The following is a 19,915-nucleotide window of genomic DNA, read 5'->3' on the forward strand; positions in this document are numbered from 1 at the left end:
TACATAACGAACCAGGATTCAAAATGGATCTCAAACGCAAATGGATATCGCTAAATGACCCGGGAGCATGATTAGCGTCCACTACTACGACTTCCATTCGGCAATTAAACAACAACGGCAGCGTTTTATGATTGTATGACGCCTTCAGGACCTTCAAGTAGTGGGAAAAGCGATATTTTTCCACCCCTGTTTAGTGCACAAGATTAAGTTGTTATGCATCCTTGTCGACTGCAGTTTGGTCTATAGCGTCCAGTTTTTACTGTTACACTCTTATCGGTTGTGCGTGATTGTCAACGTGTTTATGTATGTAGGTTTTGTTTAATTCTTCATCCAACAGCGAACTGCGATGGCATTGTTGTTGATTTTTTTTCGTTCATCGACCATAAAATGAATTAAACTATTCATTCCGACCGAAAAGCATACGGTGCTGCATTTCGCACATAAAAACACATCAATCGTCCCCGGGTATGGCAATATTTTTCTTCAATTTTGTATATCATTTCGACTATCGGAAAAAAAGCGACTGCATGAATCGTTTTTTTGTTTGCAATTCGTGTGATCCACCAACAAGGTTGGAGTGTTTGTGTGTGTGTGGGGTGGCGGCTACCCCGGTTACTCTCGTTTCGTCCACTCGAGTGTGGTAAATAAATTATGGATTAAAGAATAAATTAACTAGCCGGACCGGGAACCTTCGTTTTTGATGCATTTGCTGATGCAGTGAGTGTGTGCCGGCGAGTTTGCGTGTACGGGAGGGCATATCGTTTGATATCATTTTTTCCAACTCTTCGCCTCCTTCCAAACTTTCCGTTTCCCACCTTCCCTTAAAGGTTGTTTGGCGTGCAAAAAAAACAACCACCCGGCTCCGGCTGGTGCGCCCAGTTGACCGCCACTAAAATATGAGAAAGCCCTTTTTAATCGAATGCTGATTCTTGGCACCTATCCGGTGGTGGTGCACCGAGAGGTGGATCCGACCACGATACAGTTTTATCATTATTATTATTTTTATTATTATTAGCAAGCTTGTTTTACGGAGAGAGCTACGGAGAGAGCTGCATCAACCGCTTGGCGATTTGATTTCTGATAAAACCGTATCTGTCACGAAGTGGGAAATGGAAGCGTTTCCATTTTGGAACCGGCAGAACGAAACAACACTCCGTCGCGCTTGGTAAGGAAAAACGAAATTATAATGCCCATTGTTTTTAATTAGACAGCGGTCCGCACGCCTGCCCCAACTTACTGTACCGTGTGTGTGTCCACTGTACACTGCAGCTGCATTTCCTTCACCATTTCGGCTCGATAGTTCGCCGGGAGTGTATCGAGACCAGGGGTTTGTGGATTGTGTCCCGACGATACCGCCTCCATTGCAGATTACAACGTGTGCGCAATGGACGGGGAATCGATTGTGCACCCATTGGAGTACGGGTAGGTGTTGGCTGCGCTTTTACACACAACATGCATACCAAATGCAATTGCACAAGTTGCCGTTAACCGAAAGCTGCCGCAAGTGGCCGCTACAAACAGGTGGATATTGCACAGGAAAGCTGTGTGAGTGTGAGACGAATGACGGCAAGCGTTCTCTAACAAGAGTTACTGGGACCAAGCTTTAATGAATTTCATGTATCGAAAGACTTCATTTAAATTCATATTAATTAAAGGTATTTGTATTTCACAGAAATATAAAACCAATAATAATTATTGTTCGAAATATTTGATGATTTAATAATGAGCAACAGTACTTAGTCGTACTTTTAGGCCACATTTATGCTACAACTCCTTTAAAGTTCTGTTTTATACCTGTTTTACACAATTTAAATCCCAAGACAATTTCGCACTACTTCTGTTAGTTCATTACAAAGTCTTAAAACAATGCCAAACCCATTCGTCGTTTTATTTAAATCTTACAAACCAAGGATAAAGGTGGATGGCATTGTAAAGCAGTTGCATTGAAGAAGCACAATCATTTCTCTTGTTGTATGGTTATTGTTGCTGTTGTTCCAGTATGTAACCATCGTAAAAGAAGGAAAATTTGGTTTGGCTTCACTTGTGTTTCACGTTGTTTTCGGGTGTCGGAATTCTAAAGCCAGACAGAACAATTTATGTTGCTATCAACACAAAAGGGTAACACACAGTTCTTTGTTGGAGTTCATCTGCTTTCATTTGCCTTTTTTCCCCTTTTGCATCACTTGCCACGTCGTGCTAGCTGCTAGGGAAAAGGGTACTGTTGTAGCAAAACTCCAACAAACATCCACAAAGAACAAAACAGAATGCTGAAAGTTTCTTTTACTCCCCCGAAAAAGAGTGTGAACCAGAGCAGCGAATTCGTGTTGCCCATGATATTGCCCCGATATGCTTTTCATTCGGGTGAATCGTTTGTTAAAAATAGGAACCTTATGACCATTGTTGCTTTTGCATCACTGTCTGCAGTATGTTAGCCGTAAGCTAATGCACTTTCGTGTGCTTTGATGCTACTGCCTGTTTATGGACCATCGGTAGGTAAGTGCTTCTCCACAAGCGATACGAAGAAGAATTTTTCATCAAAAGAATGCTGTAAACTAAGGATTTCATCATGAGGTTTGTGTTTCCCGTTTTACAGGGTGGAAATGTGTACTAGTACCAGCACAGACAGGGATCAATTTTCAACCCCCATTCCACCGAAGCAAGTACGGTTTGGGACGTGTTTTCATAAATGCGCATAAAAAGTTAAGCTTTTCAGTCGTGCTCGTCTGGTTCTACGTTTCAGACACACAATTGTTCAACCGTAAAACAAACTAAAAAAGCTACCAGGTCATAATAAAGAGAATTTAAATAGCATGCCAGAAGAATAGCAGGAATATTTCTAGCATACAACTAAAACGGCAGAGCTTTAATTTTGTTTGCGTTATTAAAGAAGACAACAATATATTTGGCTCCATTTACGAACAAAATAGCCTCATAATTTCCCGTATATGATGGTGGATATACAGGCATCGTTTGTATAAAATCTGGAAGGGCAAAAAAGGATATACCCCGAAAGGGATGGCTAACCCACCACTATCAGCTTCCTCCAGCCGTTTTTGGTTCACCATCACCTGCCCCAGATGGTTTAAATGGTCAGCGTAATGGTTACCGTAATGTGCGGTTGGCTACCTTCACTACGCATCCTTTAATAATTTGGGGATCGATGACCGGAACGATAACATCTCATTCGTTTGGATGCGTCTGGTCGAAACGATTGGGTGGCCCCATCGTTAACCGGGTGGATAATCGTTTCGAAGATAAAATCTTTGCACAGACATGTGACGTGTTAAACACACTGCGTCTGTAAAGAGTATCTCGTACATTTATTAGAATGTTTGTGGATTAACAGTAAAATGGTAAGAACATTTTACAGAACAGATACGAAGATACAATGAGTTCGGCACAGAATATTTAATTTAAAAACACACCGGGTAAGAAATAAGTGCCGCCCAAAAATGTTTAATTTATGTTAAATTTCATCTTGCGCCCTAAATTAGCTCAAATTCTTGAACACGAAGGTATTTCCGTCTTAGGATGCATACTTTCGGGACTTTTGCCCTATGACCTCGCAAATAGTTTAGCTGCTTATCCTTCCACGGAATCGCAGAACATTTGGAAAGTCCATTTCGCACCTTGCGACAACACAGGACTATGCGAGTGTCCTGTCCTGTCCCGACTCTACTCGTATCATTTTTCCGACTCTGTTCCGGGTTTTATCTTTCCCGGGATGGTGCAGTAGACTTCCACTTTAATTCCACCCGCTACCATTTTTCTCCCTTCACCCAAAACCGTCATAAATCATGCGCCCGTGGAAGGGAAAATATTTTTATTATTTTTTCTCCATTTTCCTTTCGTTTTTCCGGGAGGGTTTTCTTTGGCATTTTTCATTCCGCCAAGTATTTTTGTGTCCGACAGTACGGATTGTCATCTAACGGACGAAAAATGGCACCATTTGGCGCACTATACTATGGGAACTGGCGGAGATGGCTAGAAACACGACGGTGTGTCCTAACGATTCATTTTCGCAGCGCACGGTGCAGAAATACCCTTTTTGGACGATGCGAATAGAAACCTCCACACGCCAGCAACAACTGTACGTTTGTTGCGAAATGAAAACACAGAAAATGGTTCACTTTATAGCGGCAAAGGTGAACCAGCTGGGCAAGAACACTTTCTTTTCTGCTTCAAGTGAAATCCTCCTAGAGGCAAACGTTTAGAAGGAAATAGAAGAAAAATGAAGCGTATCTATCAAATCAATAAGCTTGAACAATTCAATATCTTAGATGAAAACTTGCCAGTTGAATGGTTTTGGTATTCCTTTTTCTTCTTGCAGAGACTTTCATTAAATAACCTGTACGAACATCATGGAATAGGGTGTACTAACTGGTGTAGCAGTGCAAAAGGACAACGGTCCTCTGGACACGATATGGTTTAACGGCGGTGGAAGATAGAAATAAAATTATGATAAATGAAGCCACCTCGGAACCTTTAATGGTACACATCTAATGATACCGTTTATTTTGTTTTGTTGCTTTTTTGCCCTGTGCGTCGTCGTTGTCGTCCTGCAACCGCTTTGGAATGGTGTTTCGAGGGTGGACGAACTCCGCAAAGGTAAAGAAGGTTCCTTTTCCTTAGCTCGTTAGTGTTATGGTTGTCCACGTGGTTTGGGTGTCCGCAACGAATGTATATTGTCATGTTTGGCTCTTTCATTTTGGCTAACCTAAAGAAACTGCTCATCTGATGTTCCGCTTAACCCAGCGGACAAACATTAGGACAACGGACAGATTGAATAACCGGTAAACATATCTGACACCGGCGAAAACTTTGCATGCATGACATTTCCATTTTGGTCCACTGTCCACCAAAAATCTCCCAAAACACAATCAATGTAATGGATCTTCTGGACCTAAAAAAAAGAACATTAATGAAGGTGAACCCAACTAAAGTGTGCTACTGAATTTTTCATTTCCCGTAACTTTCAGCGAGCGTAAGATAACTTTAGGCTCGTCCTTTGCTGTCAACAGTAACGTTCCCTGCGCATCGTTCTAATGATTTGCGATCGTAAGTCTTTTATTCTTTTAGCGCCCGACCGAAGGAGGGGTTTTTTCCGGTCATCTGGGTTAAGATTGATGAATTGTTTGTTCTACTTTATTTGTACGCCGAATTTTAGCTACCACACACACACACACACATAATTTAGCACCACTATTAGTGGCCGTGTATTCCTATATCCTTTTTCGAGGGCTCTTTCTGCATCACACATCAACATCAACAAAAACAAAACTCACCAACCCATTGCAACACACTCATCGCATCGAACAGCCATCTTGTTTCGGTTTCAGGCTACACATTGGAGGCAGGAAATTGAATTCGGGATAACACCATAAATAAACGTTGGTCCGAAAGCAATTAACTGGTTTAATGATTTTCCCTTGAGCAAGGAGCACCATTTCTTTTTTTTTCCTCCGTTTGCGCGCGTACTGAAAAAGGATGACTTTCTCGCGTTCGTGGATTGGCAAACGACAAAAGCTAATACTAGAACAGCACACAGCGAACTCGGGCATTACGGAAAAGTGCTAGAATGTAAGTGTAGAAACAAAACCAGGGAAAAGAAAGAAAAGTGAAAACAGTATCATTGTGGCTGATGGGTTTGTGTCTCTTACTTCTAATATGACACGGAAATGAAACCAACGGAAATGGAAGTTTTATTTCCGCGTGTTCTACCAGCAGCAAAAGGGGACGAATTTTCCCGTGGAAAGCGATGCGTTTTGTCGTTTACTGTATCTACTTCCTCGTTGCTTTGCAGCCCCGGGAGACGGGGGAGGTTTTCGAGCGAGGGCGGTAGAGTTTAATCATTAAAGTAGACAGAATTACCACGGACAGAAGGATACAAGTTTCGGACGTCAATGAGCGCACATTTCCCGAGCGAACAGTGTTTCTTCCGGTGAGCTCTTCAGAGCCTTTGCGGAACGTTCTGCTATAGGTGTCCTTTTCACTCTGTTTTCACTTTCACTCTAACAACATACGAACGTTTCGCAGAGAAAACTAGGGAAAGGGATGACATGGGTGGAAGAGAAAAAAGCAAGCCATGGACATTTTGGGCGAAAGTTGATTTAACCTCTCCCATTTTGGCGTCCGAAGACCACCGATGGTTTCACCCAGGGGGGAGGGTTGTGTTCAGCGGGGTTTATTCACCACACGCCCGTCCTAGTGGCCCGCACTGGGATATTGTTCCGCAGGGGATTAACTAATCGAATTAGATTCAAATATATGGACGTCCGAGTGACATTATTTCTGACCCGTTCTGGTCAGCATCGGTGGCAACAATGCCATTCCCTGTGAACCATACCCGTCTCCATCCAGTTGTATGTGTAGAAGTGCGTGTGCCCGAAAAGATGGTAAGAAGGTTGAGAACAAACTCTGATGTGGTAGGGAAGGAGTTACACGGAAACTCCTTTGCTACGTAAAAGGAAATGAACGATCCCGTCGGCTATGGGCAAAAAACATTTTATTGCTTGCCAAATGACTTTTCTAGGATGTACACATACTCTGCTTTCTGGGCCGTTGGAAGGGGTTTGAGGAAGCCAGGACAACAGACGTGACTTACTGCCCATTAAATACATTTTTAAATACTCCAATTGAATATTTGTAGATGTTCTCTTTACATTGAAATTTATGTAATATATAGAGGTTTCATTTTTACCAAACATTTTTTATTAAATTTTAAGTATATTTCCCACTTGAAGGGTAAACAAAACCCATCATAAATTCATTCCTAACCAATATCCCGATCATGTTTTGTTTATGATATCACATTACTGTGCCTAGCAGTTATTCCTATCCGTTTTTTCTACGTTTATACCTTTTTCTGTCCTGTGCTATTTCTTGTTGCTTTTTGTATTTCTTTTTGATAGCAAAATGCGATAAAAATCGGACATTTTTCATAATGATTTACATTGAGCAATTAATCTCTTTTGCCGACGGGCAAACACCAGCATTGTTACGCTGTGCACCGCAACACCGACACCTTTAACCTTCTTTATCTCGCTTCTTGAGTAAGACGTCTCTGCAGCATGACCGGGGTAGCACAATCGGTCAAGTGCCGGTTTTATTTCTAGTTAGTCGATTAAAAATTATCGCTACATCTTTATACGAAAAGTATTCCCGATAGCTCGTTATCTAAAGCGTATTTATGGATGTACGTTAAACTCGGAGCCGGGCTAGACCGAGTGTCCCTTTTCTTTAATTATCCGTACGACTGAACACCGTCGTCTCGAGCGCACCTTGTCAATTGATTGAATTATGATGATCGAAAGAAAAGTTGTGCGTTCGCTTTGGTCAGACATTTTAATGTCTCATTTCTTTCTCCTATGTGAACGCCGGTATGCCCGATCTTTCCTTTTGTTGACTTTGAAAATGATCCAGAAGTCATTATTTTAACTGGTATAGAGATAACGATAATAATTAGAAAAGAGTTCGCCGAGTTCACCTTCCCTTTTTTGCTCGCTGGTTGGTGGTTCTAGTTTCATTCGTCTTCACTTTGCCATTGTTAGACTAATGTAGTAAAGCACAAAAAACAACGTGAAGGACAAAAAAGGGCTTCATCTTTCTTACGGAAAAAGACGCATGACTCGTTTGGAAAGTTGTGAGCCCAGGTCTGTTATAAATTCTTGGCTAATTATTTGAATAAATTATCCATTCTTTAGTGCTATATAGAGCTACGAGGATGCTTTTTACGAGGTTAGAGTTGTCGACTTGGTTTTGGCCTTCTTGCATTCGCATTCTTAAGGAAAAACTAAAGAACGATCCAGGAAAGAATGCCATCGCTGTTTTCCACGCCGTTCCAACTGTTTTATGGTTGCAATGAAGCTTAGCTTAGACACAACCAGTGCAAATAAGATAGTTGTGAATTCATGCAGAAAAATTGACTTAAGGATGGAAACAAGTCGAATAAGAATAAAATGGAAAATATCTATCAATTTCTTTTTATTCCTCAATACATCCATACTTTTATAAAGCATGTTTCAAAACGTAAAAAAAAATATGATTTTATTTAGCGTTTGATGTAATCTAAATGAGAAATTCCAAATGAAACATAACTGTCTAAGTGAAAGTTTTGACTTGTGTTTAAAGTACAAGAAAGGTAATAAAAGCTTCTGACAGTATGAAACAAATCCGTCCAGGAATCATAACTATTCCAATCATGTAATTTGCTTTTCGTTCTAGACGAAAACAAAAACAAGCAGCATAACTAATTCAAACCGTACCTAGCATGGTTTTATGGCCACGAAATGGGAAAATGCTATTCTGCCGCAAGAAATCATTGGTATGAGAAATAAAAATTTTACGACCTTGCAATGGAAATTACTTTCAAACTTTTGATGAAAAAGCAAAACGTCTTTCCTGTTTCGGAGGATAGCAACAAAAAAACAAAACAATACAAAAATAAAGTGATAGCGAGCTCATCAAAACTTACCTCTTAATGCCTTCATGTGCGCGACGGCCATCCGCAGGATCGTCAGCTTGTCCGGTTTCCGCGCCAGAGCACTGCAGGTCGGCACCATGTCCGACAGCTCCGTGATGTAGGCAGTCATTTTGTTTCGCCTCCGCCGCTCGATCTCGCAATGGTTTTCCCTACTGTAAAAGGTGATAATAAAATATATGGCTGTGTTACTGAAGGATGGCAAGTTTAAGCGTGCGGTAGCAACGTATGGTGGAGGTAAGTGGTAAGTGTATTTGAGGTATTTAATTAAGGGATTCAGGTATTGGTTGCAACGGAAGGAATAAACTTTTAAATTCATCCTTGAACACACATTAAGGTCTCATTTCTAGAAAATCCCAATAGGTCGAATCATTTGAAACGTTTCGAACGTTTCGTTAGTTCGCGTATATCAAATACTGGATATCTCGGGGACTATTCGTATTTGTGTATAAGCAAATGACCTGCTAATGATACATCCCCACAAGCAATATCGTGGTTCACTTAATTCCGGTAGTACCATCGTTGCTGGTGCATCAAACTGCATTGTGCAGAGCGGAACCCACGGGCTATTCAATTTGTAAGAGAATATGCATTTAAAATAAGATTGAGAGGGTTGGTTGTCTTAACTTGTGCCCAAAGGGCATGCAAGTACAGAAGCGTTTAAGATAATCTTAATCAGATTACGAATTCTACAGATCCCTTTCGGTTGGCTGAAAACAATTTGGCAGTGAGTTTCTTCATCTTTGGCAGTGGCTTGCTATCATAAAAAGAACCCCAACTCTTTCAAGCATCGTATAGTGCTTTAAACGGAACAGACGTAAGAATAGCGTAGGAAAACTATATCTCCATGAAATCATAACTGAAACACTTTCATATTCGAAACCGAAATCCAGAAATGATGGGCGCGGCAGTATCATCGTTTCTGCTCATAAAAGGGCTGAATTATGCCCGTTCATCAAGCGTATCCATGATCGGTACGAGTAAAAAGGTTCAAATTTTTACGCTCTTAGCCGAATTTAAGTTCGCCCCGTATACCCGAAAACTTCTGCCCGAAATGAAAATCGGCGGTGCGAAGACGAACCGCAATCAGGCAACCCCTCCTAAAGTTTTTACTGTAACCAGAGCACAGCAAAAGGATTCGAAAATCCTGCAGCTGTCTTTCGATGGAAAAAGGGCGGTACGAAAAATGGTGTGCAATCGCGTACGGATCGCGCGGGAAGCAGGCATAGAGCTGGTGTGCCATTGATGATGCGATGATGAAAACGGCACCAGGTTATGAGTTTGCCAAACAACGAAGGCAGACACAGGGAAAACACACACACCCGCGTGTGCAGCGTACGAAAAGGATACGGAGAAAATCGATATCAAAAAGACCGCAATGTATCGTAATAATCGTAACAATTATTATTATTGTTATTTTACTTTATCTTTTCTTTATGGGTTACGCGATATGCTGGAGTTATTGAAAATGAGCGAAAAATATGTTCGATGGAGTTGGCAGAAAAAAAACCGGGGCAGGGTACGAAATACTTGGTCGAATGGGAATCGGTTGCCATTTACTGTGTTGTGGCTCTGGCTGGTATGGGTAAGTCAATGTCTCCGGAATGGTTTATAGTAATCGTTCAACGCAAAGGGTTCATTGGATCTGAACCATTTAAATAGCATATTTTCATGTGCCAAATCATTAGAATATTGCAAGTCGTTGCCATTTTTAAAAGTTTTGAAAAATTCATTTTAGAAAAGTACAAACATTTCTACATTTACACCCCGAAGATTCCGGTAGGCTTTTCCCCTACATCATACAATTTTATGGACTCGCGTATGGTAATGGTTATGTGTGCCTAATGGTTTATGTTACATCGTTGATACCACATCGAATCGAAAGCGGCTTCTGCTTAAAATCTCTTTCACCACCCGGAACGAGGACAGGACCGCTTATTATATGTATTTGCCCAACCAAAAACGCAACGTCCACCGATGCAGCAGTACGCGAAAGTGGCATTTTATTTGCAACCATTAGTCTAATGGGGCTTTGGTCTGCTTTATTTTATTTCCCTCTCTTCAAATGGTCGCATCTTTTGTAAATTGCGTAAAGGCCACACAAAAAGCTTCTGCTTCTTTATCGATTCACGTCAAGCATTAATATGCATCCATATCGCATAAAATGTTCGTGTACCACGCGGGTAACGAGACCAGTGCGCGATCACGGTAGCATATTTGCAATTTTCCAATGGACCGTTCCGTACACAATAGCCTCTCTCGAAGGCTCTATTTCTCGCTTCCCGGGTTTGTAATAAATCCCGGCGCAACAAACTCCACCGTCGCGGCGAGCATCATCGTGCACCGCGTGTGTCCTCGAGTAAATAACCTCGCCTGCCAGTCGCGATATTGGGGTGGTTTAGATTGAGCTAGCACATGCAACAGAATTTTTGATGGTTGCTTTAACTTAAGTGTGCTAATTGATTTTCATTAGAAAAATAGGGAATCGAAGTATTGGGCATGGGCACGATCCGAGTTGCTAATAGAGAGGACTATGTGCCGATACGGTCTATTTGAGTGATGATGAATTGATTTCGAAAGTTGGCGGAAGGTTTGGATGAATTATTGACATGCGCGCACCCTCCATCTGGGAGCCAGGATTACATTATTGTTTGCACATGCAAGGCTTTTGTTGAAAGATGTGTACAATTAAAGCACATTCGAATGATGGACGGTTGGTGGGCTATATCGTTTTTTGATTGAATTGTTATGAAATCATATTGGAAGAATCTAGATGATTTATTTCCACAACACTACAAACGTTAATGCAGGAAAACGATTGTAATTGCAACTTAACAAACTTGACATAATGATTGTACTATAACATACATTTGTTTCAAAACCAGTCACAAAGAAAAATATTGAACAATGCCTTGTCAAATCCAAATCTGGTGGCGTTCAACAGAAGACTCGCTGCTCCCACTGCCCTGCAATATACAACGCTTCAATGTCAACTCTTCGTATAGCTTTGAATTGTTCATTAGCATAAACTTGCGAACTTTCAAACAATCAATTTTGGCACACTATATTCATCATCATCCCACTTAGTCATTCGCCATCAGTGACGCTTCTGGCGTTGGAAGATGGAGTGTAGCAGTCCATCGGTCAACTATTGTTTTCGTAGCTTGATGACGCCATCCATTTCTCTACGATCGACCGGAAGTGTAATATAGCTGAAGTATGGCAAAATGAGAGCAGGGTGTCACAAAAAGTTCAATATCCAGATCTTTAACCAGTGTTTTGAAACACTTGGAATAAAAGCAACTTCTTTGAATATTTGCTATAATTCATTGCTTCTCAGTAAAAAAACGGAACATAATTTAAGTGATAATAAGACACTTAAAAAGTGTTAATATATGTACAAAATAAATAAAACGATTGAAGGAAGCAACATGTTCATGCAAAACACTTAAATCTTTCATAAATTATGAATTATTTATTATTGCAACGTCCATGCCAGCGTCATTTGTGCCGAAGTGTGTTAATGCTATTCATCAAAACGCTGACACAATAAATCAATTTAGCGAAAAGTTCGCCAGACTGGTGAAGAAATAGTGACCAAAATGCAAATGCAACACTTACTGAATGGATTCCTGAGGTTTAAATTGAATGTTGAATGCAATGTAACGGTACTGAGTAGTTGCATCATCGATGCATTCTGAATTTTGGTTCGGTTTTCTTTTTGGCTATCGAGCATTGGATTTGAATGGATGTCTGATTCACCATCAAAGCAGAGATTTTTAAATATACGATTGTTGTTGTACATAACACAAGTTACTACCTATAAACCTAAAAAACATACTGTTCATCTCTTTCCATCGTATAAAAGTGATTCTATTCACATCGTTTCACTACACACCATAAATGTGACCTTGCACTGATTAATCGTAAAATTGGTTCATTTGCTTTTCACTTCCCATGCGCCTTTAATTTTCTGTTGGCCAGCATACCATCCCGGGTAACATTTTCCACGGTCTTCCACTCGAGTAGATGTAATAATTCAGGATTGGTAGTAACGTCGTGTTGAGCCACGTATAGAACGCCCTTGCTACCCGTAGTAGACACAGGCGCGCGAGAAGGCCGTCTCAGGTAGTGCACTCGCATCGAATCTTCGGATCAACGTACATCGTTCGAGTTTGTCCGTTTTGTTGGTTTAGCTAGAGCGAAGAGATCGGAGCAAATTACAGCTAACGCGCGCCGCGTTCTTATCTGCCGGCAGTTATCATTTTTGTGGCTTCGCATTTCGGATTCATACCGTCGATACTTCCTCCATTGGCAAATCAGTGAAAGAAATTCGATGCAAATAAAAGCGAAGTACCAATATATCCATTGGCTACATCTTTCACTTTGTGGACTGCGTTCGGAGGTTATGCGGATACCCATACGGAGTTGTCTTCTTCAGGGTGTTTGTTCTCCCCCGGTGTGGACTGTATTGAATATTGCTGGCCCCGTAGGCTGCGCATAATTGAACGACAGTGTAGAAAACAACAAACCAACCAGCTCCATCGGTATACGAAAGACTTGGGCTAGCTAGTTGGCGATGATGGTTATCCACCAAACAATGAACATAAACCTTATGTTCTTCTCCGGAAGATAGACTGCTGCTGATCGACTTCGGAGCTTCGGGCCGGAGGTTTTCAAAGTTTACTTAAGTGATGGGTCGGCATTTGCTTCTTTGCTTTGCCCGGTTTCGATCGGTGCGCGCTTGGTTTTTATGGGAGAACAAAAAGGTCGTAAAATAATAACAATTTCTTTTGCGGAACGATTATGCGCTGAGGGTTCACGGCGAGTGTTGCAGTGGAAGCAGGTGATTAAATTACTACGATAGTAATTGTGCACCAGAAGTGTGGTACAGCGCGGTACTAGGCGCAACGCATACTAGGCAGTACGAGTACCAGACTACGGGAATTGATTGGCTGATTTGGGATCGTAAAATTGTGCCTCCTTTGGACATGTACATTAATTTTTAAATGACTGCAGCGCAGAGTCGTTCAATAAAAATACAACCAACTTAAAACATATTTACTAAGATAAAAATCTATCAAAAAGTTGTTCACTCCGGGTCGTTTAAGGGAAATATCAACACAATTTTACATTAAGTAGCTTTAATACTCCATCTTTTACCGACTTGTTGTAGCCACTTTGGCCTGTATAGCCAATGTAGCCAATTATAGAACCGTTTAAATTCATTACATAAATGCACACTAAGTACGTAACCAAACCACAGAAAAACGATTAGCGTCACTTTCGGAGTCCTCGAATTCTATGCCAATTTTCCGCTTCATCCGACTTGCTTAACCGTCACATTATTAAGGATATGCAACAATTATACACCAGAGCAGTACAGAAACCCACGATTACCAGAGCACCAGAGCAGTACAGAAACCCACACATCGACTATCGCAAGGATGTGTGTTCAGTGGATTCCTTGTGCATAAAGTAACGACAAAGGGGTAAGTGCCAGATCCGGCTTGAAACGGACAGCTCAAAATATATAATGCCCGCTTTGTGTAGTGGACCTGCGAGAACTCTTTCCTTCACCCACTGCCACCACCATCATTGGGTAGAGTTGAATTGTTTCCATAAAATTTCGCTTTCACCACATGCACGCCCGGGTATGCTTCACAAAAACACAGTTCCAACCATCGCACAACAATCCGAAACCCGATTGTTGCGGGGACAGAAAAAACACGGGGTGAAACAGGCCGGGGAAAATGCGCGCGCGAACCGACCTGCCATTTAGATTTATGTCCGCATAATCTTTCGAGGCTAATATGTATGATTTGCATAAGGCAACATGAAATGTCCATTACTCAAAAACGCGGCGAAAAATACAATCGGGACCAAATATACATACCCCCGAACACCACATGCAGACACCCTCTGCGAAAGGGCGGACACAGTTGGTTAGGGGTGAATTGGAATACACCGGACGCATACTGACGCATATGAAGGGGTGGGGAAAACGGAGCCCGAACGAAACAAGAGCAAATGGGTTTTCCCGCACCACCTGTAGCTAGCTAGTGTGTGTTGATGATTTGCTAAATTTTAAGGGATGGTGATTATGACCAGTTCAGGCACACGGTGGCACACGCAAACAGCGAACGTGCCAACGAGGTTCGGGTGCGTCCAGTGCTCCAATTGGGTCGGTACGTTCTATACGCAAAACTATCCAATAACCGCAGCACCAAATCTGCGTTCCTCGTGCATTCATGCTCCGCATGAAGTCGTAGCACTATGCAACTGGGGGACTTACTGCACTTCTAGCCGCAAAGGATCCTGCTCGCATATCCTTACTCCGGAGCAGAGTGGGGGACAACAAAGTGAGCAAACATACTACATCCTTTTCCTGTTTCCTCAGCTTCATTGGGTAACTTCGCCATTGCCATGAAGCATATAGGCCACATACATATGTGCGTGATGCCGGACTACCTGCATCACCTCTGGGTGGGCATATGGGAGAAGAAAAGCTACAATCAGCCTTGTGTGTGCCAAAGTAATGCTCACTTCATTCACATTTGATGACCCTAACTAGCAGGGACGATGGCGACGACCCTCAACCACAGCTGCAGACCCGGCACATGCCCTAGCTTTAATCGGAAGCTTCCGTACGCTTTAATGGCCGTGCGGGTATCCGAGAGGGAATGGGGAGGAGCCAGGTGCGAGAAATAAACACTTTTGCATGCGATTTTTCCGTCACATGCACTGTTTGCCGCCCGCCATCGCAGCCGAAGAAGTGCACCAGTGTTGGGTAAGGGCATCGGTGCCCCTCCGAGCCCAGGCGAGGTGGATGCAGTTTACACTGTTGTGTGTCGTGTGTTCGGGCAGAGTGCAGATGGGCCGAAGCGCCTCCAAACAGGGCTCGTTTGGTGAGCAGTTGCATTTTTCTGCGGTGTTACACACAACTCGCAGCACTTCGGTCCCCGAGTTTCTTTCCGTGGGTACAGAAGAGGTATAACAACGGCAACAAAACAACCAATGCATAAGTGATTACCATAATCACTGGTATAACTTTCCTGCTGCAGAACCGGTCATGGAAGCGCAAACTGACCGCAGAACCGAGCACCGAAAGAACACTGGAGCACTCACACTAGTTGATGACGGAGTAGTTGAACAAAAGCTCCAGCACTCAGCTCTCTTGGGCTTGCTACAGATCCCCTCGAGGTGGAGTTGTAATTGATTTGCCTACGGAAAACACGATGCAAAACCCCAATCGGTCACATACCTTGTTGCGCACTGGACAACACACACACACACCCAATACCAGCAAAGGGCACACGTTTGCATGGGTTGTTCATCAAGAGCCCCAAGTGGCACGGCAATGGATCAACACCAATCAGTTCTCTGCAGCACCAGTCCACTGGAAAACATAACACGAACTGGCAAAGGATTACCTGTTTTCCTTTCCTTCCGAAGAGTGCCTATGGCGTGTAAATGTAACCAACAAAGAAACGCGGAAACACTACCGGTGGAAGCAATAAATTAATGATACAGTCACAGCCAGGTGACGTATTGAACGCATCCTCTTGCGTTTTTTCACATACACTGCGACCGATCACCCGCTGGGGATTGATTGTATCAAAATGGAAAATCCTTTCCGACTGGTCTGGGGGCACTGCCACCCCACGCTAGCATAAATCTCGCTAACTCCCCTAATAAGCTGCTGGTGTGAAATTGGAACATTTTACCCATCAAGACATCTACTCCCAAAGCATAAGACCAATTCGCAATGGTTATGCTTCCGGTGTGAGTGAGTATGCTTCATCGGTCTAGGTCTCGTGGTGTTCGACTGCAGCAGCAGCAGCGCAGTAATGCATACTAATTTCTTCATTTCTCTCGGCTTACAATTAATCCGCACGACAAAGTTTGCCAAAGCGCGACAAAAGTGAGATGGGCCCGGGTTTGGGAAGATAACAGCAGTCCATGCAGGGTATTAAAATACACCATGAGCGACCTGTAATACCCTCACAGCAGAGAAAATAACATTTGAATATTGCTGAAGTTTAGTGAATTATTTTAACAAATTTAGTTAGTCAAAATTATATTTTGCTAACACATAGTGCTCTGCCGATTATAGGAATCTACCAGCTTTGACAAAGATTATTTTAAATAGTGGTACGTGAAATGAGCGGTTAGATGTCCCGTGCATGTGATAATAGATTCTTTATAGCGTCATTAATCCTCTAGAATATGCACGGAGAATCGAGCCTCTGCCGGTCCTGGTCGTAGTGAAACGGTAGCAACCATCATATCATGTCTTGTCACATTAAAAACACTAAGCGCGGTCCCTTAAAACACACGTCGACTAAATGATACCATTTAATAAACATGCGTTGCACTGCCGTATCCGCTTTATTTCCATCATAAGATGGTGGCCCTGTACCGTCCTCCAACCAGACAAACGACTGCTTCTTTGCTAATGGAACCGACACGAATCCTTTTGCCGCGTTCGTGGAAGATGCTTTGGGGAAGATTAATAATTGAGTGTGTTGATAGCATTGCTCTCAGCGGCTAAAACCTCCACGTTTACGAAGGTAAATGGGATGGATATTTGAGCTCTGGGAGGCTCCTGATGAATCAACACCATTTGCACAACACTGGGCTTTGTAGTAGCAGGGGTAGGGGCCGTTTGCATTAAAGTGGCAATTAAATTATTTTGCCTGAATCTCCAAATGTCTCTGCGCTCCGCACCGGATTCGGACGGATCGTTTACCAATGTTTCTTGTTGGTGGTTTGGGGCGTGTACCTGAGGAGTTTCCTCTTTGTCCAGGGTTCCTTCACCGACAGGCTGCTCACACTTCATTGCTGATGGGTTCACGTACGGACGTTAGGTGTTCTATTGGGAATCATTTCCGGGTTTTTTGGCGAAATACGGTTGACAGTTGTTTTAAAGAAACTAACATCAAACCTAAGATCTCACATCAGAACAGAGAACATATGAACATCCTTCAAGTAATTTTGAAGTAACCTTTTACAAGAAGGTTTTGGATGTCTATAGTGCAACCCTTACTTCGGTTATTGAGGCTAATTGAACTCTTCTCGTTACCTGGAGCATCGTCAATTTAGGCTTCTTAGAGCACGTCACCGGAACGTAATTTGCAAGTAAAACCCATCAAAATACGACATGGCAAAACTTGACAGAAAAAGCCAATTTACTTCATTTCCATTTGCATGTCCGAATTGAGCGCACGTATCAGCAACACACGAACGTGAGATTTAGGCTGAGGAGGATTTTTATTTTGACACCTCATTTCCTGGCCTGATTATCGTATGCGCATCGTTTATTCTCATTCACGAACCGTGTGTCAGACAGTAAATTCGCTTGTTAGCACACGTCGACAAGGCGAAAATTGTGAAGCAAACGCATCCTTTGCTTGACCGACAGGTCAAACTCAATTTGCCATCCTGCGCCCGCCCGGACAGCTGAATTATGTTGTACACTGGTTAAGCGCATTTTGATGTAACAATACACACCTGCAATGGGGACGTAATGCAGAAATCAGTTTAGTTCAGGTATTCTGCTTCCACTCCCGTTTCAAATCGACCCGACCGAGACTCACCGTGAGATTGTTATCAAATGGCAATTCCCTTCACCGGCATGGGATTCAAAGTCGTGCGCAAAACTGAAGGATGACGATAAACGTTCACCCTCAACACACACGAGCGGGCCCAAAAACATCGGCATGGCTTTCGAACTACAACATTAATTAGTTGCTTATTACTGGCCCGCGAACGTGCGCCGCGCGCACGGGTCTGTAAGGACTTCAGCAATATGCGAAGAGGTTGACTTCAGGGTTGCCCGCGTCATTATTGTTTAGACTTTTGCCGTTGATTGAACAACGACTGAAGTGCCTATAAACTGTGTGGGGGTACAATGCTGTGGAGTTAATAGCTGCGCAGAAAGCAGAAAGTGGAGACTCATTTTTCCACATTTTCTTTCCCACCACGGGAAGGTCCATTTGGGCGTTCTTTCTTGGAGATGGTCTCATAAAATCCAATGAAACTGATGATTATTGCCATTATAAGGGGGCGATACACTGTTTTGGGGCTTTTAAAAATAATGAGTTTTTAATATTAAATAAAATACGCACATGCCGCACATGAAGGTTGGCGGAAAAAAGGTGTACGGAGCCTATGAAAACTAATACAGAGGCGCCACCAGCTTGTTCCTCGGAGACTTTGAGTTGTTTTCGTTACTGACATATTGAAAACTATTCCACCGTATGAGGTGGCGAGCAGGGGACATGGGAGCGGAATACTCTATGCTATATTTTCCTACCAAACCACGACTGTTCCAACGGTTGTTCGATCTGATTTTTCGAGATGGATCAAGCTGGACGGGAGAAAACTCGAACGCAAAACGCACCCGGTGGGAAAAAGCCAGTCCGAAGTAATCAAAGAGTAATTAAAAGCAAAGTCTGAAGGTAGCATAAACTTTAATTAGAATGGTTTTTGCGCGATGACGGATGGGCGCCCGATGAGGTGGGAGGTGTGCCCCTCATGCACACATGAGAGGTGGCCCACCCTGCCCAGTTGATGACTGCCGTCCTTCGTTTGTGTGATCCACCACCTCGTGTGTACGCAAGGAGGAGATGTTGACGTCCTAAGCGTACAAGGAACGCTTTTCAGGCACCTTCGGGCAGACGGCTAGCAGGAGCATATCATGATGATGATAAAACGCCACCCCGTTGTACATGCATGGGCGGAAAATGTATGGTTTTCTACTGCGAGCATGGGTTTTCGAGCAACTTTTCCACAGTGCCTACCGAACGGCATCGGGTGGCAAGACCTGCTGCTGCTAATGTTGCTGTCGTAGCTGCTAAAACCAGTGCGCTCGTTAGCAGCGAGCACATTAGCCAGTGTTTTATTGTTGCAACACCCTTTTTCCGGTCACGCCGGCATACGACTAAACCGGACCATCAAATGTGCTCCCCGCCAGGTTATAATGCATTGATAAGCGCTAGCGACAAGATGCGGGATTATGGCTCGTTTGTGAGTGGTAATAAAGGACCTTACCGCGGGAAGCCTACAGAGACCTGAAGGAATATAAAATATATTACCGAAGGTACCAGCGGGTGACAATATTCATGTAAACCACCGCGACTTGCGAGATAAACAAGGCCCGGAAAATCGCTTCAAAACAACACATTGTAAGGAGTTAGGTTCTCACGATGTAGTTTATTTTACTTCGTCAGAGGAATTTGAAATACAAATGTGAAACATTTTGGTCTTGCATTGAGAAAGAAAAACACAAACAAAACAAAAATAAATTAAAGACAACAATCGATGAAACTCGTTTTAATGCCTGTTTTATCCCATGCTCGTAGCCGTCAACATCAGAAGTTATATCCTCGTAATTTCTCCCGGCCTACTGGTTGCACTTTTCGACCCTGCCAA

The 19,915-nt window shown here is 42.8% G+C and overlaps 1 protein-coding gene across 1 annotated transcript in view; it reads right to left on the bottom strand.

The window, feature by feature from the left end:
- Positions 1-19,915, bottom strand: part of LOC128713709 (aryl hydrocarbon receptor nuclear translocator homolog) — an 85,531-nt gene that overhangs the window by 47,543 nt on the left and 18,073 nt on the right. Inside the window, exon 2 of the mRNA XM_053808572.1 lies at positions 8,474-8,634. Within this exon, the coding sequence (XP_053664547.1) occupies positions 8,474-8,634 (161 nt within the window). The remainder of the gene's footprint in view (positions 1-8,473; positions 8,635-19,915) is intronic.

The sequence above is a fragment of the Anopheles marshallii genome, chromosome 3, assembly GCF_943734725.1.
Source record: "Anopheles marshallii chromosome 3, idAnoMarsDA_429_01, whole genome shotgun sequence".
NCBI lineage: Eukaryota > Metazoa > Arthropoda > Insecta > Diptera > Culicidae > Anopheles > Anopheles marshallii.